At 41.3% G+C, this 21,001-nt stretch overlaps 2 protein-coding genes across 3 annotated transcripts in view; both read left to right on the top strand.

Moving 5' to 3' along the window:
• The first annotated feature begins 6,157 nt into the window (after positions 1 to 6,157).
• Positions 6,158 to 16,856, top strand: LOC306860210 (7SK snRNA methylphosphate capping enzyme-like). 2 transcript variants are annotated; one of them, XM_079401784.1, is made up of 6 exons: positions 6,606 to 6,716; positions 6,893 to 7,050; positions 7,275 to 8,712; positions 9,053 to 9,271; positions 13,151 to 13,265; positions 14,121 to 16,856. In XM_079401784.1, the coding sequence occupies exons 3-6, from the start codon at positions 7,297 to 7,299 to the stop codon at positions 14,174 to 14,176; spliced, it is 1,806 nt and encodes a 601-aa protein (XP_079257910.1). In that variant the 5' UTR covers positions 6,606 to 6,716; positions 6,893 to 7,050; positions 7,275 to 7,296; the 3' UTR covers positions 14,177 to 16,856. The 2 variants fall into 2 exon arrangements, with proteins under 2 accessions (XP_079257909.1, XP_079257910.1); XM_079401783.1 differs by having other exon boundaries at positions 6,158 to 7,050.
• LOC306860209 (disks large homolog 4-like) overlaps positions 14,204 to 21,001 on the top strand; it is a 51,230-nt gene continuing 44,432 nt past the window's right edge. The window contains exons 1-5 of the mRNA XM_079401782.1: positions 14,204 to 14,269; positions 14,389 to 14,464; positions 17,762 to 18,039; positions 18,745 to 18,864; positions 20,988 to 21,001. The exon at positions 20,988 to 21,001 is cut by the window's right edge and continues 57 nt beyond it. Of these exons, the coding sequence (XP_079257908.1) occupies positions 17,895 to 18,039; positions 18,745 to 18,864; positions 20,988 to 21,001 (279 nt within the window). The 5' untranslated portion in view covers positions 14,204 to 14,269; positions 14,389 to 14,464; positions 17,762 to 17,894. The remainder of the gene's footprint in view (positions 14,270 to 14,388; positions 14,465 to 17,761; positions 18,040 to 18,744; positions 18,865 to 20,987) is intronic.

Here is a 21,001-nt window from a genome sequence, read left to right as displayed (position 1 = left end):
CACAGACACAAACACACAGACACACACAAACACACACACACACACACACACAGACACAGACACAAACACACACACACAGACACAAACACACACACACAGACACAAACACACACACACACACACACACACAGACACAAACACACACACACACACACACAGACACACAGACACAAACACACACACACAGACACAAACACACACACACACACACACAGACACAAACACACACACACACACACACACACACACACACACACACACACACACACACACACACAGACACAAACACACACACACACACACAAACACACACACACAGACACAAACACACACACACACACACACACAAACACACACACACACACAGACACAAACACACACACACAGACACAAACACACACACACACACACAAACACACACACACACACACACACACAGACACACACACACACAAACACACACACACACACACAGACACAACGATTGATTGCGTGTGGATGTGTGTAAATAACGACTGAATGTATATGTTTGGGTGAACTAACCCTTTAAAGCTCCAAATAGAAATTGTATGAAATATATGTAAGCATTTATATTATAGAAGTACTTTGAAGAAAGAAACGAGCAGCTTTGTTGAGCGTTTGTGCCCAAGGCACACAAAAAGCATTTACATTAATTATTTTTTACATTTAATGTTTTGTAAATGTACAGTGATGCATTTGGCAGCTATATTTCCCCTCATGCGTTCTCCTGCTCTTGCTTCAATATTGTGTGGTACAGCGGTGTCATCATGGTCTTCCTCATCCTCTCTGTGCACTCAACGACAGCCTCGATGTCCCTTTCTCTTCCATGATCAGATTCAGTCTGACTGCAGCAGTGAGGGACGTGATGGACGGCAGAGACAGGTGAAGCTGGACACGGTGGTCTTCATCAGAATAAAGCTGCAGAACTGGCTCAGCTGTGTTGTGTTGAGATGCAGTAGATGTGGGTCACTGCCTGTAAATACAGGATTGAAGCTTTTTCATGTTGTTGACTGGTTTATTTATTGTCATGGTTACTTTTATTTACATTTTACTCATTTGTTCATGTTTCCTGTTGTCAGTAAATAAAATATAATTGTTTCATTATCATATGCATTAATTAATTACCTGACTGAAGATTGAGATGTATTCACCTCGGCTGCATTTGTCTAGTGTACAGTCATGCATAGCTAAAATATAATGAATTATTGGTCAGCATTTATCATTATTATTGTTCATAAGTGTTGGGCAACCAATGCATTCTGAAGGAATCTTAATTTCTAAGTAGTACTACTACATTATTGGAGTAAAATCAACAATCCTCTCCAAAGGTAAGATCTTTGAGCAGCTGATGGACACAGAAATGACAAACATGGAGGAAAACATACTCGGTAGGGCTGTGGATTTATTGATGCTTTGAGATGTTTGTGCGCCTGTCACTCTTATTTTATTTGTATTATTAGTTATTATTACTGCAGAACATACAAGCTCAGGGAAAGATGGTAGCTTTAACAATGAACAATCATAATGACACAAAAACAACTAGAATTGGTTTACGTACATCATAGTATGAGATTATATACACAGGGACAACAAGAATAAATATCTGAATAATCATAAAATTAATATAATCATAATGCATTAAAATAGTTTTTGTTATTTATAAGCCTCAGGGATGAAACCAGAGGGACATTCAACAAGAAAAAGAGGAAAACAAAGGAGATTAAAGCCAGTTTTGCATGTGGATGAACGATTTTGGTTTTTCGTAATAAAGAATAATATCTTTAAGGGTTAAACTGTAGAGTTATATTAGTTGAGTTAAAAATATAAAAACTTAAATCAACCCCAAATTTGTTGGTTATACTACAATCATAAGAGCAGCTGTTTCTTCAACAAGACCAAAAATGAGCAAATTTCATCAGCATCAGAATATTTACAGATACATGAATTAAACCTGTCGCTCATATCTTGTGTTTTTGCGCTTGTTATAACGTCATAGATCACATGATGACGTCACCATGGCGGATCTCATTCATACTCAGCGAGATCTGGCTGTAGAGTACGTACTCTTTTAGCGCTCGTTAAGTGAGTACTTCTTGAAAATAAGTAGCTACTCGTTGAGTATGCGGTTTCGGATGCAGCCAGTGTCTTTATGAATGAGTATTTGAATCATTGACTCACTAGATTCATTCATAAATCAAACAGTGCTGTGTTTGAAAGGAGATGCGCAGCGGCTCAGCTGTGACTGTTTGAAACTATTTTAAATATATTTTGAATAATATTTGAAATAGTTTTGATAGTCGCACGCAGTACTTTTCAGTCGCACTGTATATGGCTATGTGTCCTGATATTTTCTCTTTTTTAAATGTATGTTTGGCATACCTGCTAAAACTGATGCTGGCTCTCCATTAGTGCAGGGTTTCCCAAAGTGTGTTTCGCAGACCCCTGCAGGGGGCTCGTGAGTTCGCTCAGGGTATGCCTAGTTTATACCGTTAGTGAATTAAAAACATTTATTAAAACGTTTTTGCAAATAAATGTTACAGGTTTATACAACTGTCATGTAAATGTAAAATATTTTTGGAAAACCCTGTATTTAAAAAATTATTGTGGAAAATAAATGTAAATTAAATTGATGTGAATTTTTATAATTTTCTGAGTGTAATAATAACTATAGCTATATAAATATTACTGAAATTTAAAACCGATAAAAATAAATGTTTTTAAAGTTTTTATATACTGTATCATTAACTGTTCATTTTCTATGCATCTGCATCTCTTCCAGCAAAATAATATATATATATAAAAAGAACTGAAAAATATTTGAAAGGTCTAGTCATTATCTTAATCACTTGGTGCCCCCTATTGGCTGTTGCCCAATCCCTCTGTGGATGATCTGGCCTGTGTAAATGACTCGCTCAATTGAATCGGTTCGTCTGTTCCTCCGCTTTTCGAGTCTTTAGTGTCTTCAGTCTTCATCAAACGAGCTGCAGATCAAAATACATGTGAGATGGAAACATTGTGCTTTATGATGGAGTTTGTAGCTTAATTCACTAGATTTGGAATAGTTTGAGCTGCAGTTCAATAGAAATCAGCAGTCTCTCATACCATTGAAGTCAATGTAAGATTTATCAGTATATATTGTAATAAATGTTAGAGACATGATTGTTGTATGTGGTTTTATTAGAGTGATAGTCAATGTAAAAAGGCCTTGACTGACTTCTTCACTACCTGTCATCAAATTGAGTGAATATAATTTCACACATATGTTTTATTTTCAGCTGTGTGCCAGAAAGAGGAATGGAAATGGAATCATAATAATAATAATAATAATTAATACTGGGATTTAAGTTATTTAGTCACATTTGTCAAACACGAAACACAGCAAAATGAGCATATTCACAACATCACACGACTTCAAACGTCTCATTGAAAAATAAGTGATTTTGTTAAATGTTTTAGAGTTTTTTTTAAATATGATGTTGTTTGGCTCATGCATTCTTCTAAATATCTTCTGTCATGTTCCACAGGTTTGGATTATTCCTTTAAGCAAAGACAGAAAGATTGAACATGACCTTAAATAAGAGCCAGAATTGACTGAGATGGTGTGTGTGTCTCAAACATGAGGAGTTTCTTTCACGGATCTCTGGGATGTTTGTGCTTTCACTCTGTTCGTATGGAAGCCCATTCCTGCTGAAAACAACTATAGAAGCATCACAGAAATTCTGCTACCATTCAAAACCATCAACTTTTAACATTAAAACCATTACAAATGATTTCCTGTAGTGTGCTTTGGGACATATTCCATTAGTATTCAGTGCTTTTACCACGGAGTGCATTACTGTTTCCATTAAACCCAGTGCAATTATTACCAGTCAAACCATTACTAATATCATGATGGGGTCTATTGCTTTTTTCAGCAGGGATGTAAGAATAAAATCATGCCATAATAGCCCACTAAATCATAATTATGAGATAAAAAGTCTAAACTATGGCTTAAAAATGACTTTAAATGTCGAAATTCTGACAGTCATAATTATGAGATTAGAAATTCATTAAAAATTTGATAAAAATAGTCATTTTTGGCCTTTTTTTGTTATAAGTTCGACTTTGCATGTCATCTTTTTATCTTATAATTATAATTTTCTATCAACTTATTATGTTATAATTTTTTTTGTAATATAATTTTGACTTTGTCATAATTTTGACTTTTTGTATCAGAATAGTAATAGTAATAGAATAACTTGATTGTCCACCTGAGTGGAAATTATCTTTGGCTCACCAACACAACAAGATTAATAACAGCATACATAAGATAAAAGCACAATAACTCGTCACGTTACACACATAACATAAAAGAAAATAAAAAGATACAGTTCAAGCCTTACACACTGCTTGATTACAGAGTTGCTGAATTAATGATTTTAATTGCATTGGGGATTAAACACATTTTATCAGCGAGAGGAGCTCTGTAATGTCTTCAAGAGCTCAAACTGGCTGAAGAGAGGATGAGAGACATCTGCAACAACAACTCTCGCCGTGCCTTTCTTCTTTCTACATAAAGTGTGTTAACTGATTCTGAGGCCTGCCAATTATTTTATTTGCCGAGGATACAATTCTGGAAAGTTTGTTCTTGAGTCTGCAATTTAGATGCTGGTACCAGACAGAAAGATGAAAGGTTAAAACACTTTCAACAATGGATTTATACACGAGTTCCCAGATGTGTTTCCTAACGGCACGGAGCTGTCTGAGAGCATCTTTTATCATGTACTCTGAATTATCAGCTCAACTGAGAATACAAAACTGAGCCCAGATACTTCAAATGATCCACAGGCTCTCAGGCGAAACACACGTCACATCTCGTTACACATAATTAATTCTTTAGTCTTGGCAACACTGATTGGCTAGAGCAACCCTCCAGGAGCTGTAATGAGGGTCAGGTGGGTCAGACTCAGGTGGGTCAGGAGGGTCAGGTGGGTCAGGAGGGTCAGGTGGGTCAGGTGGGTCAGACTCAGGTGGGTCAGACTCAGGTGGGTCAGGAGGGTCAGGTGGGTCAGACTCAGGTGGGTCAGGAGGGTCAGGTGGGTCAGGAGGGTCAGGTGGGTCAGGTGGGTCAGACTCAGGTGGGTCAGACTCAGGTGGGTCAGGAGGGTCAGGTGGGTCAGGAGGGTCAGGAGGGTCAGGTGGGTCAGGTGGGTCAGACTCAGGTGGGTCAGACTCAGGTGGGTCAGGAGGGTCAGGTGGGTCAGACTCAGGTGGGTCAGGAGGGTCAGGTGGGTCAGGAGGGTCAGGTGGGTCAGGTGGGTCAGACTCAGGTGGGTCAGACTCAGGTGGGTCAGGAGGGTCAGGTGGGTCAGACTCAGGTGGGTCAGGAGGGTCAGGTGGGTCAGACTCAGGTGGGTCAGGAGGGTCAGGTGGGTCAGACTCAGGTGGGTCAGGAGGGTCAGGTGGGTCAGACTCAGGTGGGTCAGGAGGGTCAGGAGGGTCAGGAGGGTCAGGTGGGTCAGGTGGGTCAGATCATGCATGATTTATCTTGTCCAACAGGCCAATCAGGGCCATATCCTCAGCATATTTAAATAGTCTGAAATACTCCTCATTAATTGTAAATTCATTAGTAAAAATAGAAAACAGCACAATTTTGACTTTTTGTATCAGAATTGTAACTTTATGTCATAATTTATACTTCGTACATCACAATTAACACACTTCTGAAATACATAACGAGAAGAAATACATACGTCTGAAGAAGAATCCGTGATCAAATCCCTGCAGAAAGGCACAGAACTGATGTGATTCATGACCAGTGTTTCCATCGCACGCCTCATTTTACATTCAGTCTAATGTTTATTTATTTATTTTTAATTGGAGATTCTTCTATTCTTACTAAAAACTAAACTAGACACACTGCAGCCTTCCTTTGCTTCCTCTCTAAACACAGCACAACTAAACCGATGTGATGGAAACTATATATTGTTTTACTGACTGAACCTTGGGTCAAGATCATATTTCTTCTGGATTCTTCTGTGGAATAAAAGACAAAACAGTTTTGCAACAGGTTGGACTACAGGACTACATTTCCCAGAATTCCCCCTTCTCCTGCAGAAACGAGGGAGGGTCTCTTTAAAACTCGCTCTCGGCGTTTAATTCTCCCAGTGCACGATGTCACCGACACTTAACGCGTGTTTTAATCGTTATTCGGTCGCTAGAGCGGTTATAAGCGTCAGTTTAGCGCCGAGGGCTTGTTTACACATGCGACGGGCGTCTATGACTGCTCGCTGAAGCAGCACGATGGGATTCTCCACAGAAATAAATTGTAATTAAACATAAAAAGTCGTTTTTGTCTTCAGCGGGTTATATTTGTTGAGATCGATGATAGTGATTAGTTTGTGTCGGGTCAGCGCAGGCAGTCCTCTGGATACCTATTTGGCGAGGAGGGGCGGTGACCGAGAGCACATGCCTTCGCTCTGAGCTTCGCCATTGGTGGTTCATGGGGCCTTAGCTTATATCCTGCTTTCTGATTGGCGAGCGCGGCTGTCCGTCAGTGTCGGTCCGCGCTGGCGTATATAAGCGCGCGGGTCTGCTGCCACAGCGCGAGATGGAGCAGCGCGAGCTCACGCACTCGTGAATAACCGAGAGAGCACAATCTGTTTTAATCGTCACGATCTAACAGTACATCTCATATTTACAGTAGTTCAGTACAGGTCTGTATGCGGCTCAGTGAGTGCTTTAGTGTGCAGTGTGAGGTATTTTTGTGTGATATTTCGCGCGCGTATTTACTCACAGCGCGAGAAAGGCAGAAAAACGATCGTTAGTTGTGTGTGTGTGTGTGTGTGTGTGTGTGTGTGTGTGCGCGAGGTAACGTACGTGTGTGTTTCAGGGGCGGGAGGGAGCGTTTGGTTCTCGCATTATTCATGAGCAGTGCGGTTGATCCTCCTAGGGGGCGTGGTTATTAAATTAGCTAGGCGTGGAGTGACGGATGTAACACGTGGGTCACAAACACATTAATGCACCAAAAACTACACTGACTATACTCATGTAAGTATGAAAAGTTAAAATGACTGTAAAGCATATTTTATTGGATTGTACTGTTTTTAATGTAAATAGACAGCTTTTATTCAGAGGTGTTCAGAGCTGATTTATTTAAAAATGTAAAAACTGAATGTATTTTAGAATTGATGTCTAGTCTAGATCTGAAATGTCTTATAACTTTTTGTTAATTGTATAACTTGTGTAATTTATTCTGTTGTGTTTTCTCGCAGTCGTGTTATTAGAGTCTGATGGATGTGCGTCGTGATGTCCGTTCAGAGTGAGCTTCCGGCCGCCAGCGGGGAGAGTTTGCACGCCCGTCCTCCGCCCATCGCCGTCCAGGATGAGGTGAGCGCTAACATGGTGCTAACCGAACTCGCCACCAATCATGTGACCCCTCAGGACAGCGGCGTGGCGACTCTACACGCCGAGCCGATCAAAAACGGCCTGCAGTCGCGAGTCGAGACGCAGAAACTGAGCAAGCGGCGCTACACCGTGAGCTCAGGCTTCAAACACCCGAGTCTCGGTAAACGCCGACGCCGCGCAAACTCCGAAAGCGACCCAGTTCTGCCTTCCAACTTCCTGCTGGGCGGGAACATCTTCGACCCGCTGAATCTCAACAGCCTATTGGACGAGGAGGTCAGTAAGGTGACTAACGCCCAGACGCCCAGATCCTCGCCGCTTCCCAGGAAAAGCAGAGATCCGGTGGAGATCCTGATTCCTAAAGACATCACTGACCCTCTGAATCTGAGCGGACGCGGCGGAGACTCAGCGGCGGGCGTCTTGGTGTCGCCCTTGAAGAGCCGGCGCCGACATCGCAACCGACACCATCCGGGACCAACCGCTGAGCCTTCGGATGACGAGAGGTCAAAGGTTAGCGACGGGTTGGGCGTGTCCGTTATTTCGGACAAGCCTGCTGAGGAGTCGCCACGTTCTTACGAACTCAACACGTCAATCAACTGCCGTGACGAAGTGGTGCCGCCCATTCTCCCACGGCGACGGTCACACCCCTCCTCGTTAAGCTCCGCCCCCCAGGCACAGCCATCTAAACACAGGAAGCGCAGACGAACCAACAGCCGTTCGGACCGCCTGTCCATCACACCGACTAAACAGACAGTCGTGCACAGCCAGGCGTTTCACACTCCTGTTGTGGGCGGAGTCAGCGGAGCTCCACCCACAGGGGCGGAGAAAGCCCCGCACAAGACGCCCCGCACGTTCCAGTACGGTAGCTACAGCCGTTACTATGGTTACCGCACGCCGTCGCTGAGTACAGACCCGCGCTTGGCCGTGTTTAGACCCGAGTGGTTCCGTGGGAAGAAGGTCCTGGATGTGGGCTGCAGCACGGGTCATGTGACCCTCGCCATCGCCGGGCACTGGAGCCCTGAGCACGTGCTGGGCATCGACATCGATGGAGCGCTGGTGCGCATCGCCCGGCAGAACCTGCGCTACTTCATGTCCGAGATGCCTGGGTTGAGCGGCAGGCTGCCGGGTGAGGGGTCAGAAGACAGAGGTCAGATGGGGTTGGCACCTCTGATGGGCCTGGAGCTGGAGCAGGGTCAGGCGTTACGCAGGTTTCCCGTGTCCTTCATGCGCTGCCGCGGACCCATCGCTGCTCCTCCCATAATGCCTCACACCCCCGGCCTGTTCCCCTGCAACATCTACTTCCTGAAGGTAATGTGTGTGTGTGTGTGTGTGTGTGTGTGTGTGAGAGAGAGAGAGAGAGAGTGCATGTGTATGTGTGACTTTATCATGTTGGGGCGGTGTCAGCAGAGCTCATTAGCATTTAAAGAGACATGCACCAAAACGGCTCTCTGTGAACAGCTGTTTTTGACAGGGTAAAAAGGATGTTTTTACACTACCATTGAGAAATTTTAACCAAAGTATGTTATAGACTTTTCATGAAGACCCTAAAGAATCATATCAACTTGTGGAAAATGGGCATCTGATGAACCCTTTAAACCTGCTGAGCTGCTGCTAATGTGTGTGTGTGTGTGTGTGTGTGTGTGTTCAGGGCGACTATGTGCCAGACAGTGACGAGGCGGTGATGTCCCAGTGTGCCGAGTACGATGTCATTCTGTGTCTCAGTTTGACCAAGTGGGTTCATCTGAACTACGGTGACGCTGGAATCCAGAGACTGTTTCACCGCATCTACAGACACCTCTTACCTGGAGGAGTGCTGATCCTCGAACCCCAGCCCTGGATATCCTACAGCCGCCGCAAGAGACTCACGGTAACACACACACACTCAAATACAGACAGACATGCACTCTCGCTCTCACACACACACACACACACACGCACGCACACACACACACACTCAAACACCGAGAGACACACACACACACACACACACACTCACTCACTCAAACACACACTCTCTCTCTCACACATACACACACACACACACTCAAACACAGACAGACTCACACACACACGCGCGCACACACACACTCAAACACAGAGAGACACACACACACACTCAAACACAGACAGACACACACACACTCAAACACAGAGACACACACACACTCACTCAAACACACACTCACACACACATCGGAGCTCCTACAGCTACCGCAAGAGACTGACAGCTGAAATAAAAGTTTGATATAGTGAGAATACGGAGGAAAAAATAGCTCTTTTTTTTATAAATATGAATTTACTGCAGATGTAAATCAGTGATCTGTTTAACAGTTCAGCAGATACTGACATAAACTGATCTAAATATCAGCGGTCGCTCTACATCTCCAGTAATAGGTCTATATCTCCAGTAATAGGGCTACATCTCCAGTAATAGGTCTATAGCTCCAGTAATAGGTCTATATCTCCAGTAATAGGTCTATATCTCCAGTAATAGGTCTATATCTCCAGTAATATGCCTATATCTCCAGTAATATGGCTATATCTCCAGTAATAGGTCTATATCTCCAGTAATAGGTCTATATCTCCAGTAATATGTCTATATATCTCCAGTAATAGGTCTATATCTCCAGTAATAGGTCTATATCTCCAGTAATAGGTCTATATCTCCAGTAATAGGTCTATAGCTCCAGTAATAGGTCTATATCTCCAGTAATAGGTCTATATCTCCAGTAATAGGTCTATAGCTCCAGTAATAGGTCTATATCTCCAGTAATAGGTCTATAGCTCCAGTAATAGGTCTATATCTCCAGTAATAGGTCTATAGCTCCAGTAATAGGTCTATATCTCCAGTAATAGGTCTATATCTCCAGTAATAGGTCTATAGCTCCAGTAATAGGTCTATATCTCCAGTAATAGGTCTATATCTCCAGTAATAGGTCTATAGCTCCAGTAATAGGGTCTATATCTCCAGTAATAGGTCTATAGCTCCAGTAATAGGTCTATAGCTCCAGTAATAGGTCTATAGCTCCAGTAATAGGTCTATATCTCCAGTAATAGGTCTATAGCTCCAGTAATAGGTCTATAGCTCCAGTAATAGGTCTATAGCTCCAGTAATAGGTCTATAGCTCCAGTAATAGGTCTATATCTCCAGTAATATGGCTATATCTCCAGTAATATGTCTATATATCTCCAGTAATAGGTCTATATCTCCAGTAATAGGTCTATATCTCCAGTAATAGGTCTATATCTCCAGTAATAGGTCTATATCTCCAGTAATAGGTCTATAGCTCCAGTAATAGGTCTATAGCTCCAGTAATAGGTCTATAGCTCCAGTAATAGGTCTATAGCTCCAGTAATAGGTCTATAGCTCCAGTAATAGGTCTATAGCTCCAGTAATAGGTCTATATCTCCAGTAATAGGTCTATAGCTCCAGTAATAGGTCTATATCTCCAGTAACAGGTCTATATCTCCAGTAATATGTCTATATCTCCAGTAATATGTCTATAGCTCCAGTAATAGGTCTATAGCTCCAGTAATAGGTCTATAGCTCCAGTAATAGGTCTATAGCTCCAGTAATAGGTCTATATCTCCAGTAATAGGTCTATAGCTCCAGTAATAGGTCTATATCTCCAGTAACAGGTCTATAGCTCCAGTAATATGTCTATAGCTCCAGTAATAGGTCTATAGCTCCAGTAATAGGTCTATAGCTCCAGTAATAGGGTCTATATCTCCAGTAATAGGTCTATATCTCCAGTAATAGGTCTATATCTCCAGTAATATGTCTATATCTCCAGTAATATGTCTATATCTCCAGTAATAGGTCTATATCTCCAGTAATAGGTCTATATCTCCAGTAATAGGTCTATATCTCCAGTAATATGTCTATATATCTCCAGTAATATGTCTATATCTCCAGTAATAGGTCTATATCTCCAGTAATAGGTCTATATCTCCAGTAATAGGTCTATAGCTCCAGTAATAGGTCTATATCTCCAGTAATAGGTCTATATCTCCAGTAATAGGTCTATAGCTCCAGTAATAGGGCTATAGCTCCAGTAATAGGGTCTATATCTCCAGTAATAGGTCTATAGCTCCAGTAATAGGTCTATAGCTCCAGTAATAGGTCTATAGCTCCAGTAATAGGTCTATATCTCCAGTAATAGGTCTATAGCTCCAGTAATAGGTCTATAGCTCCAGTAATAGGTCTATAGCTCCAGTAATAGGTCTATAGCTCCAGTAATAGGTCTATATCTCCAGTAATATGGCTATATCTCCAGTAATATGTCTATATATCTCCAGTAATAGGTCTATATCTCCAGTAATAGGTCTATATCTCCAGTAATAGGTCTATATCTCCAGTAATAGGTCTATATCTCCAGTAATAGGTCTATATCTCCAGTAATAGGTCTATAGCTCCAGTAATAGGTCTATATCTCCAGTAATAGGTCTATAGCTCCAGTAATAGGGCTATAGCTCCAGTAATAGGGTCTATATCTCCAGTAATAGGTCTATAGCTCCAGTAATAGGTCTATAGCTCCAGTAATAGGTCTATAGCTCCAGTAATAGGTCTATATCTCCAGTAATAGGTCTATAGCTCCAGTAATAGGTCTATAGCTCCAGTAATAGGTCTATAGCTCCAGTAATAGGTCTATAGCTCCAGTAATAGGTCTATATCTCCAGTAACAGGTCTATATCTCCAGTAACATGTCTATAGCTCCAGTAATAGGTCTATAGCTCCAGTAATAGGTCTATAGCTCCAGTAATAGGTCTATAGCTCCAGTAATAGGTCTATATCTCCAGTAATAGGTCTATATCTCCAGTAATAGGTCTATAGCTCCAGTAATAGGTCTATATCTCCAGTAACAGGTCTATATCTCCAGTAATATGTCTATAGCTCCAGTAATGGGTCTATAGCTCCAGTAATAGGTCTATAGCTCCAGTAATAGGGTCTATATCTCCAGTAATAGGTCTATATCTCCAGTAATAGGTCTATATCTCCAGTAATATGTCTATATCTCCAGTAATATGTCTATATCTCCAGTAATAGGTCTATATCTCCAGTAATATGTCTCAGTAAGATGAGATGTAAATGATCCAAACATATAATGCAATGCTGATTGAGAGATGAAGAAATAAACGCTCCTCAGAAGATGTGAGATGAAGATCATTCCTCCGCTGAGGAACAGAGAAAGTAAAGCTTCTGGAAACAAACGCTCCTCAAAAGATCCTGATGATCAGATTTGAGACGCACTGATTTATCTAGAAAGTGATTGATGGAGAATCAAGTAAAGCTGAGCTGCTTCAGTCCAGTAAGAGTTCATCTGGAGATATGACTGCAGTTATTCTGACCTTTACTTGATCAAAATCAGAGAAGATTTGACTCTGAAGCAGCCGCTGAACAATTACACTAAAAGAGCTTTTACTGGATAAAACACCTCAATCAGTCAATTGTTCTAGTTTTATTATATATGAAATCAAATCCATCATGTGTTTTGATTGGCCAAATCATTTTGTGCATTTGCAGTGATGTTACTCACTCTAGTACATATACTGTATTTTATACTATGGTATTAAGTAATATTTTGAATTGTTTTTAATTCATGCTTAAATTAGTGATTTTGCATGTGCTTGTGTGTTCTTCAGTGACCTTTGACCCTGATGTGTAACAGCAGCTCATTCGACAGACATGATGTAAGCTGCAGCTGACTGTGTGTGTGTGTGTGTGTGTGTGTGTGTGTATGCGCAGGAGGTGACGTACAGGAACTACAGGAGCATCAGACTAAAGCCGGATCAGTTCAGCTCTTTCCTGACATCTGAGGTGGGCTTCAGCAGCTATGAGCTGATCGGGACGCCTCACAACGGTATACACACACACACACACACCTCCAGCACACTTACACACACTCTGAGACACCATCCAGAGTCAGTGACCACAGAAAACGCTCTCAAATCCAGTTTGTCTCTGAAAGCGCTTCACACCATACAGACTGTTTTAAAGCAGCTGCAGAGTAATAAACCGTCACACTGTTGTAAAATTCTTTGTTTGGGAATCAGTTATTTCACTTATAATTGCATTCAGTTTCAGCTATAAAGTAGCTCTAGTTGCAAGTGAACTTTCTATGTAATTCGGCTTTACCTCTAGTGTTCACATGTGAATCATGGGCTTTTGTTATGAATCAATTCTGAGGAAATGAGCGTAAACTGAGCTGAAGATGCAGCGCTCGAATCAGCGTTTAAAGGAATAGTTCACCCAAAAATGAAAATTCTGTCATTAATTACTCACCCTCATGTCGTTCCAAACCCTTAAGATCTGTTCATCTTCAGAACACAAATTAAGATATTTTTAATGAAATCTGAGAGCTCTCTGACCCTCCGTAGACAGCAAGGATCCTAACACGATCAGAAACATAGCAAGCACACCAGTAAAATAATCCATGTGACATCAGGGGTTCAACCGTAATTTTATGAAGCTACGACAATACCATTTGTTCATGTTAGAATAGAAAAGGCTCCTGCCCAAACTGTTAATATAAAACTAGAAGCACATAATCCCCTAGAATAGCATTATATTGTACTCATGGAAATGACTAAAGTAGTCAAACCTGTTCATTAGAAGGGGGTGCCAATACTTTTGGCAATATAGTGTATAAACGCTCTCACTGATCTGGATTTATAAAATGGTCACATGTTTGATTCTGTTTTGGTTTCTCATTCAGGACTTCAGAGGTCGATTTACCTGTTCCACAAAGGCCCCGCCTCCAACAGGAAGTGAGACTCAGGACACGGGCCGGCCGACATCGGAATCATCATGTGATCTTCTGATTTAACACAAACACACGGGGTTTTGTAGCGTTGTGCATCTAAGGTTTGTTTCTTCCTGTGCCCTGTGGAGGGAGGGCTGGCCTACTTCCTGTTTGCTCTGTTTTTAACCGTTATATGTGTCAGAGTTTGCTGCAGCGGTGACTGTTTGACCTCTGACCTCAGACGGGCCGTGATTGGTGGCTGGTCGGGTCACATGGGTGCGACACAGACTGAGTGGCGTCTCCTGATGCTGACTGAGGTTCATATCTAATCTCAGCCGCTTCCACGTGTGAATAAATCTGATGTGTTTCTCATCTCTGAAATATGTTTGTGTTTTTCTACTCTAAAGTTTCTGATAATGAGTGACTAATCTCTCCATGATCATTCTGTATGAATTTCATAAATTCTGAATGACTTTTTCAGATATTTTGATAATCGTCTTAGTGTTTTTGTCCAAAAACCTAAACTAGAGTCTGAAAGCTCAGGTGATTTATTTCTACAGCGCTTTATACAATACAGATAGTTTTAAAGCAGCTTGACAGAAATAAACGGGAAAATAAGAGTGTTAAAGAGAGAGTTCACTCAATGTAGATTAGCCCATGATTTACTCCCCCTCAAGGCATGCTAGGTGTATAGGACTTTCTTCTTTTAGATGAGTCCAATCTGAGTTGGATGGATGCACTTTTTTGGACTGTTGAAAAATAACAGCCATTCACTGCCGTTATAAAGCTTGAACGAACCAGAACAATTTTTTAATGAAACTCCGATTGGATGTGCCTTGATGGGGAGTAAAGCATGGGCTAATTTTAATTTTTGGGTGAACTATCCCTTTAATGCTGCAAAATTCATCAATAATGAACCAAACTCAATTTCAGCTGTAAAGCAGGAGACAATCATTATTCTGATCAATTAAACAGAACGTCTGGCGATCAAATGGCCTGTTGTTAAAAATAACTGCATGACAGACCAGATGAGTGTTTATTCTAAAGACAGAAACTCTAGCAGGTCTATACAACCTGTTTGAAGACTGTGTGTGTGTCACCAGGAGAGGGCAGCAGAGCTGTTGCTCCTTCAGGAAACACACACTCCTGCAGATTCCCTGTATAGAAATAAATGTGATTGACACTGAAGCTGTTATTAAAGCTGTTTACGAAGTCAGCCTTCATTAGTGCTAGTGCTGGTAGTGTGTGTGTCTCTGTGAGTGATATTAGGGGTTCAAGGATCAGCGATCTCCACGTAAAACTGATCGTGCAGACCAAACCTTAAGTCGTAGAAACTTGAAACTTGGAGGGATGGTAATACTCACACCGCCTACCACGTGACCAAGGCTCGCCCCTATCGGCCTGACGGGGGGGAAACAGTGATCAAAAGTACCAAATCGCTCAGAACTCCCAAACCGTTCGTTGCAGGCTCAAGTGTCGTTGTTGGCTTTCCTGTCGCTCAAATAGTAGAGCATGGCGCTAGCAACGCCAAGGTCATGGGTTCGATTCCCAGGGAAAGCAAGAGCTGATAAAATGTTAAAAAAACCAAAAAAAAAACACCTGTAACTTGAATGCAATGTAAGTCGCTTTGGATAAAAGCGTCTGCTAAATGCATAAATGTAAATGTTGCAATCCTTGGCTCACGCCGGATTAAATGCATGCAGCATCAGATTTTTCAGGTATTTTTTTTAAACCTACTTTTGCGAACTAGTCTTAGGTTTTTCACCCAATCGGAACCAAACCAGTGCAGGAAGATTCTCTGGAGAGTGAATATCAATAATTATAAAAACAAAAAGTTAAACTTCTGACTCTCCTTGCAAAGGGGTGCCAAAACTTTTGAAAGGGGGCGGGGTCAGTTTTACTAAAAAGGCTATAATTCCTGAACGGAATGAGATATCTTCGCCAAACTCAGAACGCTTCTGTAAGAGCTCAATCTGAGCTCATGTGAAAAAGATCGTGGAGCTTGGCCAATTGGTGGCGCTGTAAGAGAGGGAAAAATACATAAAACAGCCATAACTACTCAACCATTTGTCCTATCGACATGAAAATTGCATCAGTATATCCCCTCAAGAAGCTTAAGATCTGGTGACCAGAATCTTCTATTAATTCCACATTCCAGACTTAATCGTCGAGGTGACCGTGCCTTCTCGGTAATTGGTCCTCGTCTCTGGAATGACCTGCCAGTGAAAATCCAAATCTGTTTGCTTATTTTAATTACTTTTTTGATGCTGTATATTTTGTGAAGCACTTTGGTCAGTCTCGTGGCTGTTTTAAATGTGCTATATAAATAAAGTAAACTTGAAAATGGGTATGCACGGTCTTGGTCCAAAGTGCCACAAGTGTCTATAAAGACATTTGTGTATCTTAATAAACATAACCACCATAGGCCTCTGAATTTTGAGCACCTAATAGACAAGGCTAACGGTGGCCGATCGGAACAAAGCTCACGTTTGAGTTGACTCGCGGCACCAAAGGTTTGTGAGAAATTTGAAAGAAATCAGCCACTGGGGAGGGCGATATCACAATTTTCAAGGGTGTAAACGATTGTACATTGTGTGGCTTTTTCACAGAAACACATGATATTCGCATCATACGACTGACCTCTTCATTCCGAACAACTTTGCCTCTAGAACCACTGCTTTCAATCAAACCATTTGTTAAAGGATTGAGAAAATACAAAAATACTACTTTTGTGAACTACTAGGTTTTCTTAGTAGTATCTGGAAAAAAAAACACTGCAGTACAATTCTCTGTACTCTTTAGGTCAATTAATATCAAAATAAATGTTCAAATTTACCGTTAGGGAAGCTATAATGGGGTCCTTTAGAAAAGGGGCCTGTCCAAATATACCCAAACGCTTATAAAGCCTAAACAAAGACTCAAAACTAGTCAAACCTGGTAAGCACATGCCACAGGTGCAACGTTTTTTTGGAGATGGGACCACAGCTGGTGCTATAACGGTCATAAACATTAAAAGCATATTTCTATGATAAATTACCTCGATTTGCCAAAAATGCTTTTTAAACATTGATTTAAATCGTTACAGGCCTGCTAATTAAAATGTAATATAATTTTTTATATGTGCATAAATGCCTAAAAGCACATGAACCTTGGTAATCACTGCTTGCAACTATATCTGTCCCTGCAGCACAAAAGCAGTCATGAGTAACACAGGTATATCTGTAGCAATAGCCAACAATACATTGTATGGATCAAAATTATACATTTCTCTTTTATGACAAAAATCATTAGGATATTAAGATAATTTTCTATGAAGATATTTAGTAAATTTCCTACCGTAAATATATCAAAACTTCATTTTTGATTAGTAATATGCATTGCTAAGAACTTCATTTGAACAACTTTAAAGGAGATTTTCTCAATATTTAGATTTTTTTGCTCCCTCAGATTCCAGATTTTCAAATAGTTGTATCTCAGACAAATATTGTCCTATCATAACAAACCATACATCAATGGAAAGATTACTTATTCAGCTTCAGATGATGTATAAATCTCAATTTTGACTGGTTTTGTGGTCCAGGGTCATTTATTAGTTGAGTGTGTTTGTCCTTCAGAAACGAGTGATTCCTCTGCTGCTCTGCTGAGTGATCAGACACCTGCTGCAGCAGAAAACAACTCAACCCTGAGCCAGATCTCAGAGGCTCCAGACTGGGAGTCCTTCACACTCACACTGTGCTTGATTGACAGATGGCCAGGTTGAACTATATTTCCCAGCAGGCCGCGGGGCTGGAGCTCAAAGCCCTAAAGAGGTTTAAGTTCAGAGGATCAAACGACAGCTGGAGACGAAACACAGCAGAGAGAACGACAGCCGACATGCCTCTCAAACGAGAAGGTGAGACCCATCCAGCTCTAAGTGTGTGTGTGTGTGTGTGTGTGTGTGTGTGTGTGTGTGTGTGTGTCTGAGTGTGTGTGTGTGTGTGTGTGTGTGTGTGTGTGTGTGTGTGTGTGTGTGTGTGTGTGTGTCTGAGTGTGTGTGTGTGTGTGTGTGTCTGAGTGTGCGTGTGCGTGTGTGTGTGTGTGTGTGTGTGTGTGTGTGTGTGTGTGTGTGTGTGTGTGTGTGTGTGTGTTGTGTGTGTGTGTGTGTGTGTGTGTGTGTGTGTGTGTGTGTGTGTGTGTGTGTGAGTGTGAGTGCGTGTGAGTGAGTGTGAGTGAGTGTGTGTGTGTGTGTGTGTGTGTGTGTGTGTGTGTGTGTCTGAGTGTGTGTGTGTGTGTGTGTGTGTGTGTGTGTGTGTGTGTGTGTGTGTGTGTGTGTGTGTGTCTGTGTGTGTGTGTGTGTGTGTGTGTGTGTGTGTGTGTGTGTGTGTGTGTGTGTGTGTGTGTGTGTGTCTGAGTGTGAGTGTGTGTGTCTGTCTGAGTGTGTGTGTGTGTGTGTCTGTCTGATTGTGAGTGTGTGTGTGTGTGTGTGTGTGATGGTTTCAGATCTGTCTCCTCTGTGATGCTCTATGATGTGTTGTTGGTGTGTCTGTCATTTTCAGCGTTACAGTAACACACATTACACCCTGTTACATGTGTTTAACGCTGTTTGTGTGTGTTTCAGATACGGAGCGAGCACTGCAGGCGATGGAAGCCTGTCAGTCAGCAGGTGATGAAGGTTTCAGGACTCGCGCTGAAAGACTCTTGACCATCTTTCAGAGTGACCTGTTTCAGGCTCTGCTGGGTCAGAAACACAAACACGCACGCACACACACTCTCACACACACAGAGCTAATCAGCGGCGAGTGGCAGTGTATATTTAGTGTGTAATCTGTCATTGGGAGATTTACATGTGTGACATCTTCAGATTAGAGAGGTCACTGGAGGCGGGGCTTGGCTAGGTGTGTGATTGATCATTGAGGATGAATGGATCTGTCAGTCAATGTCAAGTCAAGTCACCTTTATTTATATAGCACTTTTAACAATACAGATTGTGTCAAAGCAGCTTTACAGTATTAAATAGGAAAATAGTGTCAGTAATTCAGAAGGACAATAGTAAACACTCAATTTTCAGTTAGAGGCAGTTCATGACTGAATTCCAGGTGGCTGCAGTGACCATCTGATCTGGATACAGTCTGGATCTGGGTGGCTACGGTGACCTCGGAATAAGAAAGAAACACTAATATTAGCGTAGATGCCATTCTTCTAACAATGTAACAAGTACATCAGGTGTTTTGGGAAGTGTTCCCGGTTCCGGTTGACCTAATTAATGCAGCCTAACAATCCTTTAACGGATCTGAATTATAGAAATGTGATAGTGTATTATGTGTAAACCAGGTTAAAGAGATGGGTCTTTAATCTAGATTTAAACTGACAGAGTGTGTCTGCTTCCCGAACAGTGTTAGGTAGATTGTTCCAGAGTTTGGGAGCTAAATAGGAAAACGATCTCCCGCCCGCAGTTGATTTTGATATTCTAGGTTTTATCAAATGGCCAGAGTTTTGAGATCGCAGCGGACGTGAAGGACTATAATGTGATAAGAGCTCGCTCAAATACTGAGGTGCCAAACCATTCAGGGCTTTACAGGTAATTAGCAAGATCTTAAAATCTATATGATGTTTAATAGGGAGCCAGTGCAGTGTTGACAGAACCGGACTAATGTGGTCATACTTCCTGGTTCTAGTAAGAACTCTAGCTGCTGCATTTTGAACCAGCTGGAGTTTGTTTATTAAACGTACAGAGCAACCACCCAATAAAGCATTACAATAATCTAACCTTGAGGTCATGAATGCATTAATTAATGTTTCTGCATTTGACATTGAGAGCATAGGTCGTAATTTAGATATGTTTTTAAGATGGAAAAATTACGTTTTACAAATGATTGAAACGTGGCTGTCAAAGGAGAGACTGTTATCAAACAGCACACCTAGGTTCCTAACTGATGACGAAGAATTTACAGAGCAGCCGTCAAGTATTAGACAGTGATCTAGGTTATTATATGTGGAGGTTTTTGGTCTTATAATTAACACTTCTGTTTTTTCAGAATATAACAGTAACAAATTACTCGTCATCCAGTTTTTGATATCAACTATACATTCTGTTAGTTTTGCAAATTGGTATGTTTCACCGGGCCACGAAGAAATATAGAGCTGGGTATCATCAGCATAACAGTGAAAGCTAACACCATGTTTCCTGATGATATCTCCCAAGGGTAATATGTAAAGCGTGAAAAGTAACGGCCCTAGTACTGAGCCTTGAGGTACTCCATACTGCGCTTGTGATTGATATGATACCTCTTCATTTACTGCCACAAATTGATGGCGGTCAGATAAGTACGATTTGAACCATGCCAGTGCACTTCCTCTAATGCCAACATAATTTTCTAGTCTATTTAAAAGAATGTTGTGGTCAATAGTGTCAAACGCAGCGCTAAGATCCAGTAGCACTAATAGAGAGATACAACCACGATCAGATGCATCCTTGATGAATAAAAGTATAAAAAAATTACTGACCCCAAACATATATTCAGTATAACAACTGTTTTCAACATTGATAATAATAAAATGTTTGTTGAGCAGTAAATCAGTATATTATTATGATTTCTGAAGATCATGTGACTCTGAAGACTGCAGTAATGATGCTGAAAATACAGCTTTCATCACAGAAATACATTACAGTTTAACACATATTCACAGCTATTTTAAACTGTAGTAATATTTCACAATTGTTACTGTATTTTTGAGTAAATAAATTGGTGAGCAGAAGAGACTTCTTTCAGAAACATTAAATCATCTTAATTATTCCAATCTTTTGACTGGCAGTGTGTTTTTGGTCATTTAATATGAAGTGTGTGTGTGTTTCTTCCACAGATATTCAAGAGTTT

Source organism: Barbus barbus (assembly GCF_936440315.1).
Source record: "Barbus barbus genome assembly, chromosome: 41".
NCBI lineage: Eukaryota > Metazoa > Chordata > Actinopteri > Cypriniformes > Cyprinidae > Barbus > Barbus barbus.
This window is presented reverse-complemented; position numbering and strand designations above follow the sequence as displayed.